Source organism: Daldinia childiae, assembly GCF_008694065.1.
Source record: "Daldinia childiae strain JS-1345 chromosome Unknown Scaffold5, whole genome shotgun sequence".
Classification (NCBI taxonomy): Eukaryota; Fungi; Ascomycota; class Sordariomycetes; order Xylariales; family Hypoxylaceae; genus Daldinia; species Daldinia childiae.
In genome coordinates this window covers 2,342,704-2,363,854 of record NW_022984646.1, presented here as the reverse complement: position 1 = coordinate 2,363,854, position 21,151 = coordinate 2,342,704, and the positions used below count along the sequence as shown (strand labels likewise).

The 21,151-nt window shown below is 48.9% G+C and overlaps 5 protein-coding genes across 5 annotated transcripts; 2 read left to right on the top strand and 3 right to left on the bottom strand.

The window, feature by feature from the left end:
* Positions 1-422: 422 nt before the first annotated feature.
* On the top strand, positions 423-4,651 carry GL218_05788 (NADH-ubiquinone oxidoreductase 19.3 kDa subunit, mitochondrial; the record flags this gene model as incomplete). The annotated part of the gene is made up of 7 exons (XM_033582472.1): positions 423-1,179; positions 1,286-1,554; positions 2,265-2,342; positions 2,397-2,570; positions 2,871-3,112; positions 3,944-4,258; positions 4,402-4,651. The coding sequence occupies 7 exons, from the start codon at positions 423-425 to the stop codon at positions 4,649-4,651; spliced, it is 2,085 nt and encodes a 694-aa protein (XP_033434710.1).
* Positions 4,652-5,587: 936 nt separating this feature from the next.
* On the top strand, positions 5,588-6,289 carry GL218_05787 (uncharacterized protein; the record flags this gene model as incomplete). Its single annotated transcript, XM_033582471.1, has 3 exons — positions 5,588-5,811; positions 5,880-5,945; positions 6,043-6,289. 3 exons carry the CDS (start codon positions 5,588-5,590, stop codon positions 6,287-6,289), a joined length of 537 nt encoding a protein of 178 aa, XP_033434709.1.
* A 2,493-nt stretch (positions 6,290-8,782) lies between these two features.
* On the bottom strand, positions 8,783-10,845 carry GL218_05785 (putative RING finger protein P8B7.23; the record flags this gene model as incomplete). Its single annotated transcript, XM_033582470.1, has 3 exons — positions 8,783-10,304; positions 10,367-10,527; positions 10,612-10,845. 3 exons carry the CDS (start codon positions 10,843-10,845, stop codon positions 8,783-8,785), a joined length of 1,917 nt encoding a protein of 638 aa, XP_033434708.1.
* A 1,436-nt stretch (positions 10,846-12,281) lies between these two features.
* Positions 12,282-15,310, bottom strand: GL218_05784 (uncharacterized protein; the record flags this gene model as incomplete). Its single annotated transcript, XM_033582469.1, has 4 exons — positions 12,282-13,258; positions 13,314-13,722; positions 14,912-15,047; positions 15,288-15,310. The coding sequence occupies 4 exons, from the start codon at positions 15,308-15,310 to the stop codon at positions 12,282-12,284; spliced, it is 1,545 nt and encodes a 514-aa protein (XP_033434707.1).
* A 1,818-nt stretch (positions 15,311-17,128) lies between these two features.
* GL218_05783 (uncharacterized protein) lies at positions 17,129-20,262 on the bottom strand (the record flags this gene model as incomplete). Its single annotated transcript, XM_033582468.1, has 11 exons — positions 17,129-17,490; positions 17,544-17,673; positions 17,883-18,227; positions 18,366-18,485; positions 18,546-18,847; positions 18,934-19,093; positions 19,143-19,264; positions 19,386-19,747; positions 19,802-19,906; positions 19,966-19,991; positions 20,056-20,262. The coding sequence occupies 11 exons, from the start codon at positions 20,260-20,262 to the stop codon at positions 17,129-17,131; spliced, it is 2,241 nt and encodes a 746-aa protein (XP_033434706.1).
* Positions 20,263-21,151: the final 889 nt, after the last annotated feature.

Below are 21,151 nucleotides of genomic sequence, written 5' to 3'. Positions count from 1 at the left end.
TGTTCGAAGATTAGTTAGTCGATAATACCTAGGGAATATATTAGGTACTATATCACCTAGGTACCTTTAAAATAGAAAAGCCTTTACGTATAATACATGTAGGTAAATCAATATTTCCCTTGAAGTGCCTATATAAAGTACATAGCGATAAGTACCTAGGTACTGGATTTAAAGGGGCCGCTCTAAGGGGTAATGCCAATAATTACTTTCAGCTGGCAGACAACTGTCACCTATCAAACATTCCTTAAATATCACAACCCACTACCCGTACTTTGTACATCCAACCATCATCACGCAACAATCCTCTACTCTCCAAATGAACATCAAACTCGGGAATTCTAACCCCGAATTTGGCTTGTTGATGGCCGCTACCCCTTAGATATCTAGTAGATAGGCAGTGCAGCACCTAGAGCCCCTTAACAATGTTGCGCACCCAGCTTAGAAGAATTGCACTACCTACACCTAATCGTCTATCCGGGGCCGGTCTATCGAAGCGCACTCTTAGGACCGGGTCTTACATCCCGGGAGAGGGGCTCCCGGCCGTTCCGATCCTCAGGCCGACGCTATGGGCATTTGCCGCTACAGCCACCATCTTTCTCGGATGCGCTGCGTATGACGTCCGTCGAGACGTCCAGAACGCCAAGAGGAAAGGGCTTTTCAAAGACGGAAGCGTCGCTTCGTACGAAGACTTAGAAGACGCCAAGCGTCGCGGCCATACCGTGCACTCCCTGTTCCGCAAACCCGCGCCGCCGAAATGGCACCTCCCGGGCCAGATCGGCGAGATGCTCGCGGGGCACAACGACGCGGAGAAATTGATCTTGGGGTTCTCGGCTCTCCACATCAGTATCGTCGGGGCGAGCTCTCTTGCCCCGGCGGCGTTCATGCAGTATTTTGCGCACACGCCTTGTTTTAGCCCCAACTACACGCTCCTGACGTCCATGTTCGGCCACGCCGGTCTGCTCCACGCCGGGATCAATACCCTAGCCTTGCTCCAGATGGGCCCCGAGGTCGCGCGGTCCCGCGTCTTCGAGGGCAACGGCAGTCACTTCGCGGCTTTCTATCTGTCGGCCGGCATATTCTCGTCCCTGGGGTATCAAGTCGCGACTATCTTGCCTACCCGAACTTACAAGTTCAACCGTCTCCTTCCGGGCCTAGGAGCTAGCGGTGTGCTTTTCGCTAGTAAGTAGCTTATAGCGTCGTTTTCTCTAACTACTTCATCACTGCATCTTGGAGCATGGGGGGGTCGTTGACTATTCGAGATGTATTTTATTGACTCTTGTTGCAGTGCTAGGAGCATGGGCCACGCTGTACCCGAATGCGCGGCTCGGCATCATGTTCATTCCTGGGAGCTATACCGTTGAGAACTTCATGACGGCTCTTGTACTATTTGAGACATACGGGTTGTTCATCGGAATCCCGTTCCTACGTTTCAGATACGGGGCGCATCTCGTGGGGCTTGGGTTGGGATTTGCGTACGTATACTTTGACGGCAAGAAACACTTGTGGCGACCTGCCCGGAAGCTCGCGTTTGGTGGCATGAAGTTCGTCAAGATGGTATAGCAGTGTTTGGAATGTATGGCGGGATTAACACACAATGTGTGCATTCTAGGGGACAAGTAGGTAAGGAATAACAATATTTGGCAAGTCAAGGCTTTTATACCATGTTGACGCTTCCAGTTATAGTTAACTCATCCCTTATTCAGGAGCTTGGTATCTCGTCTAGGATTGAGTATCAGTAATGTTGACGGTCATCTAGGCCTATACATGAGAAGAGTACATGAATAGATAAATAGCAAGCGAAGAACATGGGTCAAAGAGCGATGTTTCAAATTATTTATTTGACTGGTATGATACTAGATATTCTACGATTTATTTTACATTATGTGGATATCACAACCTCTAGATAACACTTGACGAAAGACGACGCCATTAATCTTTTAGTAGGTGGATTTAATAGTTGTATTTTATTTCCCATCTCCACGGCTGTCAGCAGCCGCCAAAAGCTCATTTATGTACCCGGGTATCCATTGTGGGGGTACTTCGGAGCGGAATATGCCAGGTCCGATCAACTTCGACCAGTCGGATTGAAGCATTTCTTGATTAGCGAAGCGGCAAAAACGTAATTTATAGTTAACGTCAATTGACGGAAGGTCCGCAATCTTTAGATTCGATGGATTGACGCACCCATTCCACTTTCTACCATCTATTCCTCTCTAATAACTCTCTCCACTCAACATTACAACTTCTTACCTATATCAGATAAGCATCGTACGGTATCAATCCGTGATAGAAATGATGCTGTCTTCATCGCGAAGAGCAGCCACATTGGCTCTAAGAGGTCCGTCCCTCTTTTCGAAAGAGATATCTAATTGTAGTATATTAACATTCATATTCAGCGAAACCGACACCTCGTATTGTCCCTTTACAATCCCTCGCCTCCATCTCGACCACCTCTAAGAACGATGCTACGTCGTGACCCCCCACGGCTCTACGGGTCTAGCCCACCGTCCGCGCAGAGAAATCCCGCTCGCCAGCCAAGAACCCAAGAAAGGCGTAATCCAATATACCCTGTACGTCATATATTCGTCTTCCTTTCCTATCGAAATCGGTTGAGGGGGCGAAAGGGAAACTATGGATATTACGGGAACTAAAACTAACTCGCCACCTCAGGACCACACTCGACCAGATCGCTAACTGGGCGCGGCAGTCGTCCTTCTGGCCGATGACGTTCGGACTCGCGTGCTGCGCTGTAGAGATGATGCACGTGTCGACACCGCGATACGACCAGGACAGGCTAGGAATTATTTTCCGAGCGTCACCACGACAGTCGGATATTATGATCGTGGCAGGTACACTGACTGACCAACAAGATGGCGCCGGCGCTACGACAAGTGTACGATCAGATGCCGGAGCCGCGCTGGGTCGTCAGCATGGGCAGCTGCGCCAACGGCGGCGGTTACTACCACTATAGCTACAGCGTCGTGCGCGGCTGCGACCGCGTTGTTCCCGTCGACGTCTACGTCCCCGGTTGCCCACCCACTAGCGAGGCCCTCATGTACGGCATCTTCCAGCTGCAGCGCAAGATGCGGAACACCAAGATCACGAGGATGTGGTACAGGAAGTAAACGTGAGGGTTAGAGATGGAGAGACGGTAATGAATGGGAACGGCAAGATCATCCGGGTCCGGCTCCGGCTTCTTCGGCCGAGTCCCGACGGCGCGGCGATAGATCACCTTTCTCTTTTGTCGAGGAGTGACGTACTGTACATAAGATACCGCGGGCTATATACATTCGCATTCGCATGGCTTACGCAGCCTTTACGCCCACCTCTTGAGAAATGCAATTGGGATTTGCCTAGTTCTACAAAAGGAAGTTATTTGTTCTAGTTCAACATTAAGTTGTGTAACTTGTATGTTTCTTATCAACTTCATGAGGTCTCGAGTAGAATGGTTAATCTATACGGAAACTACGCTTGACTTTTTGAGTTTTATGCGAAACTTCCCTATTTATTAAAGGAGTTAGAGGGGGATATTCGAAGAAGGTAGACTTCAGGGGTTTAATTGCCGAAGTATATCCGGTTGGTTACATCTTTCTAACTTACACTTAGAATTACAGTTTAACTAACTCTATTATAAACACCGTAACTAAGCTTCTTTCCAAGTGACGTATTTGTTTTTAATGTTTCTAATTCAAAAGACTTCCTAGCAACTTGTAATATTATGAGCCATGAGTGATAACACTCCCCTTCTTGGTGAGTCTGTTCCTATATAGGGTACATCCTATCTAGGCTATGATGTCAGAGCTACTTTGAGTCTCGGGTCAACCCATAAGCATAACCAAAGTCACATAAACCCCCAAATTAGCATTCACATTCACATTCATATTTAAATAAAACGTCATATTCACAAGCCAACAAGTCAAATAGGTCCAGACCAAGATCCCAGTGATATCCGATATGAAACCCAGCACCACAATGAAGCACTGCTGGCGAACTGGAAACCGGTCTATCGTCGGACTCAAGCGGCGTTATCGCGCTTCATGAACTCGCGCACTAAACATTGGCTCGTTCTGGTCCTTATCATCCTTGACGTCGCGGGCATCTTGAGTGATATCTTCATCGCCTTGATCACGTGCGAGATCGGCGTAGAGCACGACGCGTGGGTGGCGCCGACGAGGAACGCGTTGACTGTCTTCTCGCTGAGCTTGAGTTGCGTGTTTTTGCTCGAGCTGCTGTTGGAGTTGGTTGTTAACGGTTGGCGGTGAGTTTGGTCTGAGGAAACAAAACGAAACAAAATAAAACACAACTCCCCCTTTTTTTTTCTTTTTTCCCCCCTCCTCCCCTTATTCCATCCTTGGCAATCCCGGTTCTAACCCGCCCCTTTTTTGTTTCCCGCCTCAACAGGTACTTGTCGAGCAAGCTGCACTGCTTCGACGCCTTCGTTATCGTCGTGGGCTTCGCGGTCGACCTGCTCGAGCACAACACGGCGGAAGAGATTGCGTCCCTGGTCGTCGTGTTGCGGCTGTGGCGCTTCGTTAAGATTGTGGATGAGTTCTCGGTCGAGGCGCAGGAGCAGACGGAGGAGCTGCGCGTGCGCATTCAGGAGCTGGAGACGCGCAATGCGGCGCTAGAGGCGAGGCTGGAGCTGGTTTAGACGGTTGGTTGGTGGTGGCATGTTGGCTTCACGCGGAAGTGCCTATCGTCTTCAAGTTCGGACGTCGGTGATGTCAGGGAACTAAGGTTATAGGTGTATGCCGGGAACTTTACTTTTCATTATGAATATTCGAAGAGGGTGTGGGTGCACTGCCAAGGTTTTGGTCTCGTGGTTTCAAAAGTCATCCGCCATCCCATGTTTGCCCGTATGAGAGATACCCCCTTGTTACTTGTCAATATCAAGTCTATTATCAAAATGTAAACCTTAATTATCCATCTATTCAGCACTGCGTCTGATCATTACATATAGTTCTCTTAAGGTTCTTTCTTAAACAGGGACAACGATAACAATGCTGAGAGAAGCGTAGATAGAAACGTTAACTTGACTCTCTCCCCAAGTTCGCCGAAGCACCCCCTCAATACCTTACTCTCACCGCAAAACTTACATGCGAGGCGCTCAACTTAGGCTCTATGCTAAGCTACATACAACCTTACAGCGCCCATCCGAACTTTATACAGCGGACGAGGGGGGCCAGGCTCTCCTAGGATCGAGATCATTCATATTTGAGCGCCTACCCACCGGGCAGAACTCTGCTCGAGAAGAGAGACGAGGGGCCATGCACTGCCGAAGTATCGTCCCTTCGGACGCGTCAACATTAGACGGTCGTGCTCGTTCCCTCCGCCGAGATATTTGAGCCCGAAGGAGGGAGGGCGACTTATAGTTCCGCCTAGGCGACGCCCCTTTTTCTTCCGTTTTGTACAAACTTGACTTGCAAATAATCTGGAGAGTATAGCGTCTACCTAGGTATTCTACTGTCTATTACGAAACTGTCACTCTTGTCTCGTCTTCGGTCTTTCTCGTCTTCGCCATTCTACCCAGTCATCGTGAGATAACATAGGTTACTCAGTCTAGTCTTCAGCTGTCGTCTTCAACACCATGAAGGCAGTTATATTCCGAGTTGCGTTCCTCGCCGCCGCCGCCGCTTCGGTGGGTGCTCAGACGACGGATAGCGACGACGGGTCTTCCTCGTCTACTGCTACGACGGCTTGCGCTGCCCAGAATATCCTCGATACTTGTCTCTCTACGACCGAGAGCTACGTCAGTCTTTGCGATACGACTGACTATATGTGCTTGTGCGATAAGTATACCGCCATCTTGACGTACGGGTCCCTTTTTAATGCCAGTTTCTATATAACCAAGTTACAAAATGCTGACTTCATCGCGATAGCTGCTTTAACAACTGTCCCAACGACAGCCGGGCACCAAGCTACCAACAACAGAAGGATCTCTATTGGTGAGTTGAATTCCCCTTATCTACCCCTTTCTCACCTTCTCACAACAAAAATACTTAATCTATCTTCCCTACTACCACTAACACCGCAAAACCACAGTACGAACGCTAGCTTATACGCCACCACCTCCGGCAACCTCACCGTCAGCCGCAGCATCACGTCGACTTCGTCCTCGGAGACGACCACGACCAGCGAGGGCGTTGTAAAAACCGCCGACGTCACGTCTGCCGCGAGCTCTCCTACTGCCACCGAACCCACCCAGAGCGGCAACAGCGCCGGCGAGAGGGTAGTTCATGCTGGGGGCAGACTCGCCGCTCTTGCCGGCGTCATCGCGTATTTCCTGTAGACTCACGCTTGCTTGCGCTTTCTACGCACTGTAGGTGGGATCAGCGGCGAGGGATGCCTCCTTACTACCTTGGGAGGGGATATATCGCGATGTTCTTCGCTGTGTTAGGATGTTTCGCTGTCGGATGAATAGCATGTGTCCAAAGAGCTGTTGAGAGGAGGTTGTATTGGGGAGTTTATGTACACTGCGATGGTCCCTTTTTGTATTTGAGTTTTTACCCCAGATGCCATGATGTATTCGACATACCGTTGCAGTTAAATTTAGGTGTTACATATAATACACTATCTATCTTAATGTCCATTAAGACAATCAAATATATGTCCTTCAAGAAAGCTTTACCCCTTTTTATGGAAGAATCTTTGTTGAATACTTAGTATACTTCGCTATTAAGAACGCCAGCCGGAGTTTACTAAAATATTGTCAGATTATACGTTAGGTACATTGTCTATATCGTCTTGCTAGTATCGCTTACTATAATCCAGTTTAGAAACCTGTCAATTATAAGATAATTTCACTCCAAATCTCACCACATAGCTCCCACCCCATCCCCTGATAACGCCCTCAACCCAGCCTCGATTTCACCAAAGACCCCAACCCCCTTGCTCCCAAGCGCAGTCCCTACACCAACAGCTACCGCTCCTACATCCCTCATCCGCCTATACCCCGCCGCGTCCTCGACACCGCCGACCCCTATTATCTGCACATGCGACGTCTCCGGAACCGCGTCAAACATCCGCCGGAGCGTCGCCACGTTACCTAGTGCTAGAGGGTGTACTAGGGACAAGGAAGAATTAGTATCACCATAGCCATATGTCTCCTCAGTAGCTCAATCCAAATACTTCAGACAGGGAAAGGGTAAATATAGAAATATAAGAAAGAAAGAAAAAAGACGTCTTACACGGCGCCCCCGCCATCCCCCCTATCCCACTCATCCCCGTCCCAATCCCATCCCCCAACGCAGGCCCGTTCCCCCCATCAAGCAACAAACACGACCCCAGCGTATTCGTCGCCGTAACAAAGCTCGCCGGACAAGCTCCCCCAAAACCAAGCTCCTCCCCTCCCCTCAGCGCATCCACCAACATATCGAACTGACCAGCATGCGTATACGGCGGGATTTTAACGCCCCACGGCACCACGCTTCCTTTCGCATCTCCCGCACCCCCACCCCCCCCTACTTTTGCCGCAGCACGTGCCACAACATCTAAATACGACCTCAACCCCACCGCAGAATACGCCGGCGGCGGCGCCCCGGGGATATTCGGACAGCTGAGATTAATCTCCACGGCAAGCAGCGCGCCGATTCTCGCCGCCAGCGCCGCGATCCGCATGTAGCACTCTGCGACGTCCTCAGGCGTCCCGGTAACCGAGACGATGAATAACTTCTCCTTCCCCTTCCCCTTCCCTTTCTCCTCCTCCTCCCCCCCCTTCATCTTCCCCCTTTCCCTCCCCCCCCTCACAACCGCCTCCACAAACCCCAAATACCCATCCAGCGACACAGGGCTATACCCCATATTATTCAAGCTAGCATTCACATTCCCACCACTCCCACCTACACCTCCACCCCCACCTACACCCATACCTACACTCCTATCCCCCCCTAACCCAGAAGCAGCACCAACAACATGCGTCCCCGCGTCAAAAAGCACATACCGATGCCTCGCCGAATCGTGCGCGAACCCGCGCAGCAGCGCCGTCCGAGTCGTCACCGCGCCCGTCGACGGACAATCGAATAGAGCCTGGAGGTCCTCCTGCGTCGACGCCCACGGGTTCGCCGAGTTGAGTAGGGGTGGGCTGATGAGGATAGGGGGTGGGAGATTAGTCTTCATCGTTGAGGATTCTGTTTTTTTTTTTTGTTTTTTTTTTTTTTTTGCCGTGGAGAATGAGTCTAGATGGTTGCGTGATGTTTAGTTTAGACTAATTACCTCGTAGTATTTATTCACAGTATGCTGGGTATATTATGTATGTGCTTATATTTAAAACTACATGTAAGGTAAATGTTAAAGCTTGAGATGGAGATAGAGATGAGAATCCATTGATAGATAATAATTAATGGCGGGGTCACAATTCATAATAGATAAGAGTAAGTTAACAGTTATCGTATCTCTCCCCCTTTCCCATGCCACCACCTGTATTAGGATAGTAGGATTTAAGCCAACTTAGATGTTCAACGCATCATTCAAGTAACAAAATCACTACCACGTTCAAATACGCCTTGCTACTTATTACGATATAGCTTCAAGAGTTATATTGAGTATAGTAGAGAATTCAGTCGCTTCGACTTCTTCCATACCCCATACCCTATACCCCATGCCTACCAGCCATAGCCGATATTGCCTCGCTCTTTACCTATAGTAAGAAATCGAGGTCGTTCTAATGCAGAACGCAGTAACACTGTAAGAAAAATAACTCCGCATACGAATAACCCATTGCTGCCAAACCTAGTCATAGAATAATCAAAAAGTATACAGTTTCATTAAGATCGACAGCAGACTATTAACCGCCGCGACGGCCGCCAGTGCTCATCAGTGTGATCTTCTGTTTCTTCTTCTTCTTGCCGTTCGAACCACCACTAGGTCCGTTGCTCGGTCCGGCCTGCGTAGGTTCGATGCTTAGAGCTTCCATCTGCATTGCTATTTCAGCAGCGTCGAGGAACTCATCGTCTTTTAGCCAGCCGTCATTAATATCGCGCTCTGGCACGGGTTCTAATTGTGGCGAAGCAGGAATTGCTCGCGTTCCCCATACTGTCTTCGATGTTGACGGACTGGTCGACATGTCTGCGAGCTGGCTGAACCCCGGTCGGGGGTTTGGCGGTGACGTACCTTCAACGGCACCAAGCGGCTGGAAGTCTTCCGAGTTCATAGTAGGAGTCGGCTCGAACTTGTCCTGGTTGGCTTGATCAAAGTGTCGCCTGGCGCTACGTCCGATAGCAGAGGCTTCTAAACGTTCTGCCTGTAATCTTTCGCGCTCCTCCTGAGCCGCCTTGTCCCGATGTGACTTACGTCGATGCTCTAAGTCGGCCGAAAATGTCTCTAAAACGTCCGCAGGAACTATGTCCGTCCAATCACACTCCAGGAAACTTACAACGCAGCCGTGAGGAAGATGTCCCAGGTACTTGGCCCGCTTCCTTAGAGTGTCATCCACCACGTGGCCGGTAGTGATATGGTCGACACGCGGGAGCAGCGTCGAGGGGAAGTTTGAGAAATCCCCAAATTTAGTTTTAAGAATTCGAATATCGAGAGGCGATAAATATAGGTGTGGAGGCGCTGTGTAGAAATAAAACTTCTGACTGGCTGGTTGCTTTGCTTTCGAGGTATTACCTGGCTGTAATAACTCTTCGCTCGGCTCATCGCGAATCTTGTCCACGGCTGTATTGATGGCTTTGACAGCACGTTGCGTCCAACCTCCGTCTTCTTGACCAAATTGCATCTCGTCCGCTAGTGCCTGATCCCGTAAATCTGTCATCTCCCTTTCATACTGCCCTACTACGTAGTCGTTTGTCCCTTTCATCACTCTGGCATAATCCATAACGTTTGCCGCAAAATGCCACGGGATATCTTCCCCCAAATTAACGACATCCTGGCCTCCCTCGTTTGGTAGGGCCAATGTAGAGCCTGACTCTCGTACCATCAATCTTAGTACGACATCTTCCCCTGGTCTCGGCATAGGATTTTCTTGGCCGGCATAGAAACGCACTGGCTTGACTTCGGAAAGCCGGAACGAGTCCTCACATATAGGGCATTTCTTCCATCTCGCTTCTTTCCGGGGGCTCGGCTCGTCGTCGTTGGTCGAATTCATGAATCGCAATAGGCACGGCAAACAGAATATGTGGCCGCAGTGCGCCATGCGAGGGGCTACGGGGTCTGACAGGCAGATTGGACATGCTGTAGTTTGGGATTCGGCCGAAGCTATGATTTGTAGTACGTCGGACCACTCGAGATACTTGTCGGCATCCGCGGCTTGGGAAGAATAATCCCCAGAGGGTGAAACTACAAACCGATAATTGGCATGAACAAACCTGAAAACATTTGTAAGCACAACTTAAACCAACTAATGACTCGCGGGGTGAAATCAACGCACCTTGCCTTATCAACGGCATGGTAGCCAGAACCGGGGCCCCAGGTAGCATGTCTACGACTCGATCTAGGATATTCGTGATGATTACGCGTTGGGGCGGAGTAGTTTAAGAGATGGGTGATGGAAGTTTGGCCTCGGCGGCTCGAAGTGTTTCTGACGGCCCTCTATTTCAATGAGTCAGTTATCTTATATAGTACTATAACTACATTGTATATTAGGTATACAATTAGTTCACGGAGTCTACTTACGAGCTCTGCCATGGCATCATCCTCATTCAGAGGCCTTCGCTGATTCCGGTGCTGCTTCCTCGACCCTTGTCCCTTCCTCGGAGCTGAATTCGGGAACGACGGGCTCGACAGACCGGAACGGCGAGAATTGGTTTCGAAGCTGGGCGCGGGAACAGAGATGGGTTGGGAGTTTGGAGTATAGGGTGTCGGAGAAGAAGAGGATTTGCCTCCCAGGTTTGACGGGCCAGAGCTCATGGTGTTGATGGCTGCTGACTTTGAGGCCAGGCTCGTCCTATCGAGAGGATGGCAAACACAGCGCAAAGAGCTGAAGATTAACGTCTAGCGACGTCATGCAAATACAACAACTACTACTAATTCCGCTAGAAGAACAAAAGAAAGAAAAAAAAGGAAATAAATTATCAATAAATTTTAAAATAGAAGGTTTCGTTTAGTGACAAGAATCTGAAGATTCTCTCATCAATGATAAGAGTTGTTTTGATTGGTATTTGGTCGGCAATTCGCAATTCGAGGGGTCCAGACTGGACGGACCCCGGAGGTTTGAGAAGGAAAGAGTGGAAAGAGTCACCGGCGGGGCGAAATCCTTAGTGACGATTCGATGTCACTTCAACGTGGGACGACGCTGCCGAAACCCGCCACCTGCCTGTGTAGTTAGCGCTACTTTATAGTCCACCGTATATTACCCATATTATATAATCGTTGTACCTTTCCAACTTGCGAATATAAAGATTGTTATATAGTTGTTTATTACTAAAACAATGAAACAATCAGATCCTAATTCTACTACCAACATATCGGGTATGCTAGAAACATACAACCAATCTCTCACTTACAATCAATTTACACATGCATATCACTTGTCGTCCTAACACTTGAGATTAAATCCCTCTTCAAAAAGGTAAATAATTCCTTAGAACTACCTAACCTATCCATTTATAGCGGGATTTAAAGGCAACAATACGTAGTACATAATTCCAGTCCGAAACAGTATACTAGAGTAAACCCTCCTTTCCCGAAATCATATATGCGCGAAGAAAAAGTTTTAGCCGGCTCCGTAAGATACTTGTCTATTATGCCGCTTTTTCTACGTATCCCAATTACCTCCAGTCTGCATCCAAATCGTGTCCTATCTGACTATCCAACCATATAGTCCAGTCTCTTTCCTGACTGGACGTCAATGCCTAACTGCCACCAATCACAGACTTCCATCACTGCACTTCGCGACCCTGGATTTTCATCAACCCCTCAACAGCCTAAACTTGACTTGATCATGTTGGAAAGCAAAATTGCATCAATCGTGAAGTAACGCAGGACGATAAAGACAAGACGGAACGCCGTCAAGTTCGACATGGCTCATCGGAACGTAATAGGAGCTACCAGCAAGAAAAATTGAGTTGAATAAAAAAAAAGGGAGGCCAACCACCCCGCACCATCCAAAACAGCACGAAGCCCTTTCGTAAACCGGAAGAATAACGTATTATCTAGGTAAACGATCGAGGAATGCTGAGTGAACAAGTTTTATGTACAAGGAAGTGCTTGACAGTGACTATTGCCCTATCGGCACCTGTCGTAGCGAGTCGACGCAAGATGGGGAATCATAAGCTTCAAAGGAAATGAAGAGGTTGACAATAGTGCCGAAATAATACTCAAAGCAAAGAACAAGCCATTAGCGTTTATTTGCTAGACAGCTTGCTTTTAACCTTGCCGAAGATGGAGCTAAGTCTGCTCTTCTTTTTCTTCTCAGCCGCAGCGCCATTGGCTGGCTTGGCAGGGCTGGTCGGGCTAGTCGCCTCAGTCGGCTGGGCCGTAGTTTCGGGAACAGCCAGGGTAGCCGGAGCGGTGGGTTTAGTGGTCTCGGCGGGCTCAGTGGGGTCGGTTGGGACTCTCTTAAGTTCAACAGGCTTTACGGTTTCCTGGTGGCCGTTGGCACCGTTGGCACCATTCGCACCGTTGGCAATAACTTCTGTCGACTCTGCTGGCTTAGCCGAATCTTCCTTGTCAGCGTCGACAGCTTTGACCTCCTTTAACAACTCAGCTTCAACGGCCTTCTTGTCCTCGACTGCTTCCGTGTTTGCAGCGGCTTCCGGGGCTTTTCCAGCCTCGATGATAGATTCCTTGACTTCAGCAGGTACCTCAGGGGAGACTTCTTCGCGGGTCTCCTCCTTATTCGTGGTTCCGATGGCATTTTGAACAGACTCTGGAAGTTGTGCCTTAACCGAGTCAGGCAGATTCGCGGCTGCTTCGATAACAGAGGCTTGAGCTACGGTAGCGGCATCTGTAGCCTTCTCAACAGCGATGTCCTTGGCAGCAACAGCACCAGTGACTGCAGCGGCGCCGACAGCAGTAGCCGCAGCCGCAACAGATGCAGCAGCCTCGCCGGGAGTAACAACATCCTCCGTCTTCTCGGTGCCTTTCCCAGCAGTGCCTTCGGAGGTAGTGGGGGCTTCCTTTACCTTGTCTAGAAGCTCGCTCTCGACCTCGGCTTTCTCCTTGACCTCCTCTGCGATGCCGCTAGCTTCGGGATCAACGTGTGCTTTCTCCTGGCTCTCTCTTACTACCTCAGGAACCTTTGGCTCGAGGGGTACGCTCCCCGCCAAAACAGCAGTTGTAGACAACGGCGCGGCAGAGTTCAGGGTAAGGGGCAGGCCACCTTCGAGAATTAGACACTGGATTCAAATTGGGACTGAAACAATAGCGCAGCTTACCTGGAATGGTGTCGCTCTTCTCGTACGACTCGGGATCTAACTTAACTTGGTCGGTAGTGCCATTGGCAGTAAGACCCTGGGGGATCTTCTCGCCCGGAGCAAGCTTGATAGGGTTGACGGCTCCAGCAGCAGCCGGCAGGGGGTTTACTCCAAAATCGCCGGCCCCGTCGAGTTCCGCAGCGGGGGTCTCGGGAAAAGTGCCTGGAAGTTCCTCATTCTTCTTCTCCAGCGGCACAGCTGCAGCCAAAGCAGCAGTTGTAGAGTCCGGTGTAACAGTATTCATGATAGCAGCGGTTGCAGGCTCTTCTTTAATAATACGATCAGGGGTTAGGATGTTATTCTCGTTACCGCTCTCGTCAATTTCTTTCGGTGCGGTGTGGTCGGTGACCCAATTACCGTCGACGACAAACTGTAATGTAAGGTAAATAGTTAGCTCAGAGTCGAGATGTGTAGGTAAAACTAGAGGTTAAGTGAGGTTTCGTGGTATATTTCAGTGGCGCAATACTGCGAAGAAAAAAAGAGAAGATGGAAGAAAATAAGAACAAAGAGAATTTGCGCATGAAGTTGGGGAAAGCTCAACAATGACAATTCTACCTAATGCAAGGTGCCGCAGGACCCGAAGTACAAGCAGCTGTAAACAACCTTAGTCTGCCTTAGGTAGCTAAGAGTCCTACAGCATCTGCGTCAGGCGTTAGGCGTCAGGGACAAGGCTCCCTTCTCAGGAAAACAACCGGATAGGGCGATATCTGTCAAGGATGACGCTGTTGGGGTTCCACAATGCAAGTCGCCTATGCCTGCCATGCGCTTGCAAGTTTTCTAAGCACCTAAGCACCTAAGCACCTAGTACCTAAGCACCTAGGTCATGTAGGCACTTAATAAGTGACGTCTAGATTTTTAGACTAGTGCCAAATAGTGTCACAAGACCCTTCGAAATTTAACAATAACAATAGCGGTCGTAACGAAGGCTTGTAAATGCTTGTTTGTAGGTATCCATCAATTGCCCATGGAAGTATAGCGGCAGTATAGCGTATAGCAGAAGCACTATAGCTAGATGCATCATCCGTGGTTGGAATAGATCACTCCAATACAATTGACCTATCAGAATCGAGCCCGCCTTATTTTTTGTCGCATTCGTAGTCGCCTTGCGTCATACGTGGTTCACGGAGTAAATGTTTTGCATCGGCCGCACACGCACGAAGGCGGGGAGGGGATCCAGCGGATTCAAACTCCAATGGCCAATACATAACATAACCAATGCATCGAGCCAGCATGAGCATGAGCGGAGCTAAACAAGCCAGACTAATCAAATGCGCTCCAGGATCCAGGAGGGATTGAATGTTGTATAATATCTTTAGCCCATAGAATGCGCATAGATAGATATTTTTGGCATTATATTATCCCATGCCGCAAGCATTAATCGTTGCGCAAAGCCGACCACTCATCTTCCGATCTAAAAAGAACAACCTTGTGCTCTCTTCCGACCGACGCGGGAATAACATACCCAAAATAGGAATATAAATGAAGGGGAACGAAGCATGGGTTAGGTAGATTAAACAATTGAAAATAACTAGAGTTAGATGGGATGAGATGCGACGAACCTTATAAAATATCTTAGCTGATGCATCTTTAAGTGTCACCGCTTTCTCGAAGTGTTCGCCAACTTTTTCTAGCTTCTCTGTCTTCTTCCAATCGTCGAATGTGCCCGTCACATAGACCTCGGAGGCAGGATGCTCCCTATCAGATCAGAAACAAACGATATCAGCCGAGTTTCTACATCAGTTTTTCATGGGGGAATGCGATTGTTGGGATGTTGGGAAAAAAGCTGAAAGAAACAGAACGGTGAAGAACTCGGGTGGCCAACATGGTCGCCAGCAGTTTGTGGATATACAGACGTGGGTCGAGGAGAAGGAGAAAAGGTGTCTCGTCGTCGCTTGTCCTTGCTTGCTTGCTTGCGCGCTTGCTTTAGGTACTTACCATTTGAACAAAAAGGTTCCCATTGTCAAATAACCTGCCGATAAACCTATAGGGATACGCTATACGAGGGATGTCGATGGAAGCAATTTAATAAATAATTAAGAGGAAGATTTGAAGATTGAGGAGGTAATCTATCTTAAGGCTTGCTTCTTTGAAGATGATGGAAGAGAAAAAAAGCGTGGAACGAGAGCTTCTTACTCTCGAGCTTTAGCACCGACCCGCAGCAAATGTAAGTAATTATAATTATTAGTCGTCTAGCCTGATAAAGTCTGATAAAAGTCCGATCTATCGATTTGCTAGGGATTTTACTAAGGATTGCCAGGTCCTAGCACTCGTATATAGCAGCCATAAATTGCCATAAATTACCATAATTAGACTAGCTCCACCTTTTTTAAAACTTAGGTACCTAGGTACCAACTTCAAACCATTGCCCACCACCGCAGGCATTGATAACGTCAAGTACATACTGGATACATACATATTGCGTTATCATCGCATCAATATCGAAACGAACTGCCAATGAATTTCGATGGCAATATCTTTGAAGGAATCCTAATTTCAATTACGCCTTATCTTTCCTTACACCTCAACTTCTCCTATTATGTACACGCGCATTTTCACAACAATAAAACAATAAATAAAAAACATAATACATAGGTACCTACATAAAAGAATTTCAAAAAAACAGTTCCAAGAATCGGATTGCCACTCAAGCCTCTTGCCGTATCCGGAATTAGATACCTGTCAGCGCCCGTGGAATCATCTACGCATTTCGATGCATATGCGTTTGTACATTAACATTAGTTATTCATTCACCCGCCCGATCACATGCAAAGCGAAGGGTTTACCCAGCCACTCGAATAACATCAGTGCTTATGTCCGAGTAAACCGAGCCAAGACATCTTACAATCTAGGTTAGATAGTTACACGAACAAACCAATGCAATACATACATAGGTCTAATGCTTATCGTTATAATTAATTATGAACAACTTTATCAATTCGTATGTACATAATATATAGGTAGGTATATTTCATAACAGGTTTAAAAATAGAATCCATAACATTTCATAGTATATTCTCTATTATCATATCCACCACAAAATCCAGCACACACATTCCACATCTATCTAGGAATACATTCGTTACCCATCGTAATTCGTCCTCGAGCAGTATGGTATGTAAGCAGTTCCTGTAAGAGAAACCCCCCTACAAAATCCATCCAACCCCATAGATAATTCGAAAACGGTTTAATTCCAACCTCCTCCGCCAACGCCTCCAAAGTGCAGTTGCAGTGCAAGTAGAAGACAAAAAAAAAAACCCATGCAATCAATATGTTCCATCCTCGACTCCCAACCACCCCCCCCCCCCCCCCGGTATTTTTTATCTTCCCTTGCAATGCGCGCGTGTTTCTAATAGTACAAGTGTATCTCTGTAGCTTTCCTTCCCGATGTTCTATAATGTACACATAACAAGGCACACATAATTCAATAGAGAACGTCAGAGCAAAACAGTAGCAAGAAAAGACAGAAAGGCAGACAAATAGACAGACAGGGTAGGGAAGAGAAGAAGAAAAATATAGAAAATTTGAAGAAAATAATCCGACCTGAGAATCGAATAGGAGAAGAAGAAGAAAAATAGAAGAGAATATATAGAAATACAGGAGAAAGGAAAAAGAGACAGGAAGAAGTAAAAGAAAAGGGGAATAAGAAATAATACAACCACCATTCATTCCCAACCATTTTATATCCTTAAGTTCCTCTGTTCCCGTGTATAGTGTATTCCTTCTTTTTTTTTGTATCGTTTGTTGGCATTTCCCTTCGACCCGGTCCGGTCTGGTCCTCAGAACCACTTATACCCAGCGCGTTCCTCGATCTTCTTCAGCGTGCCCACGGCATCAACCAGCAAGCGGCTCTTAGCGCCAACAGCTTCGTCTTCGAGCCTGCGTCGGACCATACTAATAACGCCCATAGACTCGCGCCGGCTGCGCGCCCCGAGCGCCGAGTCCTCAGCGGCCACCGTCTTCAGCCAGCGCATAGCTTCGCGCTCCCCGGCATTAGCATTATCGTGGTCGTGGTGAGGAGACGTGCAATCCGATCCGGAGCCAGAGTAGGCATTCCGGCCGAGCGGTATCCGAGTGCCCAGCAGATTAGCGCGCACACGTACACCGCCCAGTAGTCCGAGATGTCTAGCATGTTCCAGTCCTTATTTAAGTCTCCTTGTTCTTCCGGGTCTGTGTTTGGTGTATTATGATTACGAGACTCGCTGCCGTCGAGGAAGGCTAGGAGAGCCTTGGCGGCAAATCCGGCGGCAGCATTGGCGTGAGGGCTCCCGCACCAGAGCTGCAGGCGCTTCTTGTGCTGTTGGAAGACTTGGGGAGACGCTACCTTTCTCGAGAAGAGCCAGGTGTCACCGCTAACTGCGAGCAGGTCGTGTAGAGGCGTATAGTGCAACGCTAAATAAGTATTTCCAACAGCAGATCCGGGGAAAAGCCTGCTGATTCGCTCAGTGGAAGCAGATCTACTTCTACCGAAAGATCTAGTATGGAGGGGTTAGATCGTTTAGGCAGGCGAAGAGCCTCTGAGGTTAGAAATACGGCACGGTCGAGATATCGAGCGTTCATCACCTGTTCCGCAGTAGGGGTCTCGCCGGTATGGTTTAGAGGTCCCGCGTCTAGTTTCGTGTCGAGGAGGGCCTCCCATGCTTCCGGCGATTGCGCGGCCCAGAGATCTTCGGTAGGTCGAATTAGGGGGATAGGGCGTGTCGACATAGGAAATTGTTGTATTACATGTTGTTGATAGTACACGGATGCGTGGGCATCCAAAACAAAGCAAGCGGCAAAGAGTCGGCGTCGTGACTCATTATCGATCCATTCGTTCCATCGTTCGTTTCGCGTTGAGTTAGAGAAAAGGAAATTGTCCGGTATTTGGTGGTTGGCCATCTGTGAGGAAGAAAATGTTGAGTATGGATACCAGAGGCCATTAGGAGAAGACATAACAAAACTAAAGAGATGATCCTGAAGAGCAGAGTGTATGAGAGAACCAACAAGATTAGAAGGAGAAGGAGATTGGGAACTCACCCGAGAGTAAAGCGACTGGAAGGACTCCGAGGGGTGTCGAAGGACACTCCGTCCACGGAACCGCGCGTAAAACTCGCAAAGAATGATCGTCTGCATGATTTGGAGGTTCCACTTCGTACACTGCATCTGCTGGTTTAGCGGTTACTCTCTCAAAAATGATGTCTCGTTGGTTCAACTTACAGTCTTGACCTCCTTCCAAGCAAATTCATGCAACTCGTTTGCTCTTATACGATCATCCTTACCTTGGAGATACTGCGCGCCCACGGCAGCCATGGCACAACGCAAGACCTCGTCGGCAGCTGTTTTGACGCTTTTGCGGTGAACCACCGGAAAGAGTGTGTCGAAGCTCTTCCAGTACGCTTGTAGGTACTTCGGGATGGCGTTCCGGACGTGCGGCGGCAGGGTATTCGCGGTTAGAAAGGCTGTCCCCTGGAGTGTTCCCAGGAGCATCGTCGAGCCCTTCTGGCGAGTTCCTGCCGACGCTGCGTCGGGAATTGATGGGCTGTAAGGGTGACTAAATTTTCATTCGATTGAGCGGACAGTGAGATAGTCGGTGGGGTCGGACTACGAACTGAAGAATAGGGATGATATTGCTGATCGACGAAGGATTGTTCGTCTGAAAACGGGACCGGCAGGTTCAACGCTTGATCGATATTCGATGCTGTTGAAGAAAAGGCCGTTCCAAAGAAAGCGGCCGTGGTGGCGACTTCGAGCCCGCCGCCTGGACTCTGCATGTTAGGAGGGTAGAGAGGCCAGTCTGACGTTGGCGATTCGTACCCCTGAGTGTTCATATTGTGTCTCCTGTGGCCGATCTCCGAAGGGTAGAGTAAGTACTTTCCGAAGCAGAAGATGGCCAGGGCGAACCATCGTGACCAGCATGAACAAGACCTGGAGGAATACTGTTGTCAGGTATTGTTAAGCTAGGCAAGGTCTGGGGTAAGATCGCAGTGTCCATGAACAAGGAAGGGAAGGGAGAAGATGTACGAGGTTGGTATTCTAGCCCAAAGAAGTGGTCAGTACCTGTGACCGGAGAGCCTCCAATGCTTGGGGTTTGGTTGATCAACCCAGAAGACAGCATATAATTCTGGCCGGGATTGGGCGAATTCTGATAGCTATCACCGCGGCCAGGATGATGTGACGGGGACATCGAGGTCCCTCCACTAGTACTACCTTGGCCGCCCATCTGATACTGCATACCGCCGGGATAAGAGGTGCCGGAAGAATTGTCGGACGGACCAGGCATACCGGAGCGAGAACCAGAGTCCCTGCCCATGGATGAGTGACTATGGGTCATGTAACTTAGCCCAGAGCTTGGATCATCCAAGGTGCCGGCAGATGGCGGCCGGCTCATGCCTCCCGACGATCCCTTATCATCATGGTCACTGGAATCAAGTTAGTATTTTTACTGACGCTATACCTTTTATATAACCGCCCACTGTCTCTGGGCGTGACGAGCGAGTAAGTCGGCTCTGTGAAATGCCTTTTCACAACCTGAATACGTGCATGGAAATCCAGGCGTCTTGTGGCTCAGTTGGTGGCGTCTGCAAGTCGGCGTTTAGTGATGCGTATCCCAACGATATCCGTCACCGAAATTACTTACCTAAGGTGTTCCGCCCTCGTAAATGTCTAATTCGTCATGAGATTAGCCTATCCAGCCTCGTCCGTAATTCCAAAAAAAAATTCTGCTCACCTTGGGCGGTTTACATGTTTCGCAGGTATGAACCGGAACGCCTTTCTTCGCTCGACTGACACGGCCGGTGATGGGAGTCAACTTCACCGGCATGCTCCCGTCTCCCGGCATGTTACCCATTGGTCTCGTAGGCATAGTAGAAGGCGTCATACTTCCTCCTCCAGATGACGAGCCTTGGGCGTGACCTCCGTACGCGGTGGGATCCATTGGTTCTGAACTCGTAGTACTCTGCCTGCTCATAAGCGCCGGCCTTGCTGATGATGATGTCGATGGCGAGGAAGCGGTTGCTGTTGATTTAGATGAGCGTCCTGTAGGACCACGCCGTCTCGTTGGGGCTGAAGCTAGTCTATCGTCTTGATCTCTGGGCTTCTCATGACTCGACGTTGCCGCACGGGAAGGATCTGAACTACGAGATGGCCCAGGTGGGATGGAGCCGCCATCGTTCTTATTTATCTGAGGGTCTTCTTCATTGCCCATATCCATGATAAATTCCAAGCTAGTCATGGCTCAAATTGGAAACGACGCACAGCCCTGCAAGTTTGGATAAATAAAGAGTATATAGAGATGGAAATAGTCACAAAGGGTAAGACTGGAGTTAGGGAGGGGTGGATCTGTAAAGAAGGGCAAGGCTAGATAGATCTCAGCCTTCTAACTGGCGGCAGTATTCAAGTTGGTTCAAGAGAGAGGTCTGGTGTATAGCATCTCCGTCTGCGATGAAACGGGAAATACCAATAGCGAAGCAAGAAAGCAGGCTGAGCTGCATTGCTATATTGAGATCTAAAGGGCCGAAAGGGCAACACAAGCAAGCATAGAGGAAGACAGATAGAGTGTACACGGAGAGAGGAAGAAGGTCGACAAGAGACGTCGGTCACGGCCAGGCGGACGGATTCTCTGACCCAGCCTGCCTAGCCATGTACCTACATGTAGGTTGTAGTGTAAGGCACCCCTGCTCCAGCTGACGGTGGATCATGGACTGCATGGGTCCCGGGGTTGGATGAGGTCGCGCGACATGCAAGGTACTAGTCCTAACGGTGGTGGCTCATTTCGATACTATTTACGGGGATGCATCGTACGTGCGTATACACGGTGCTTGTAA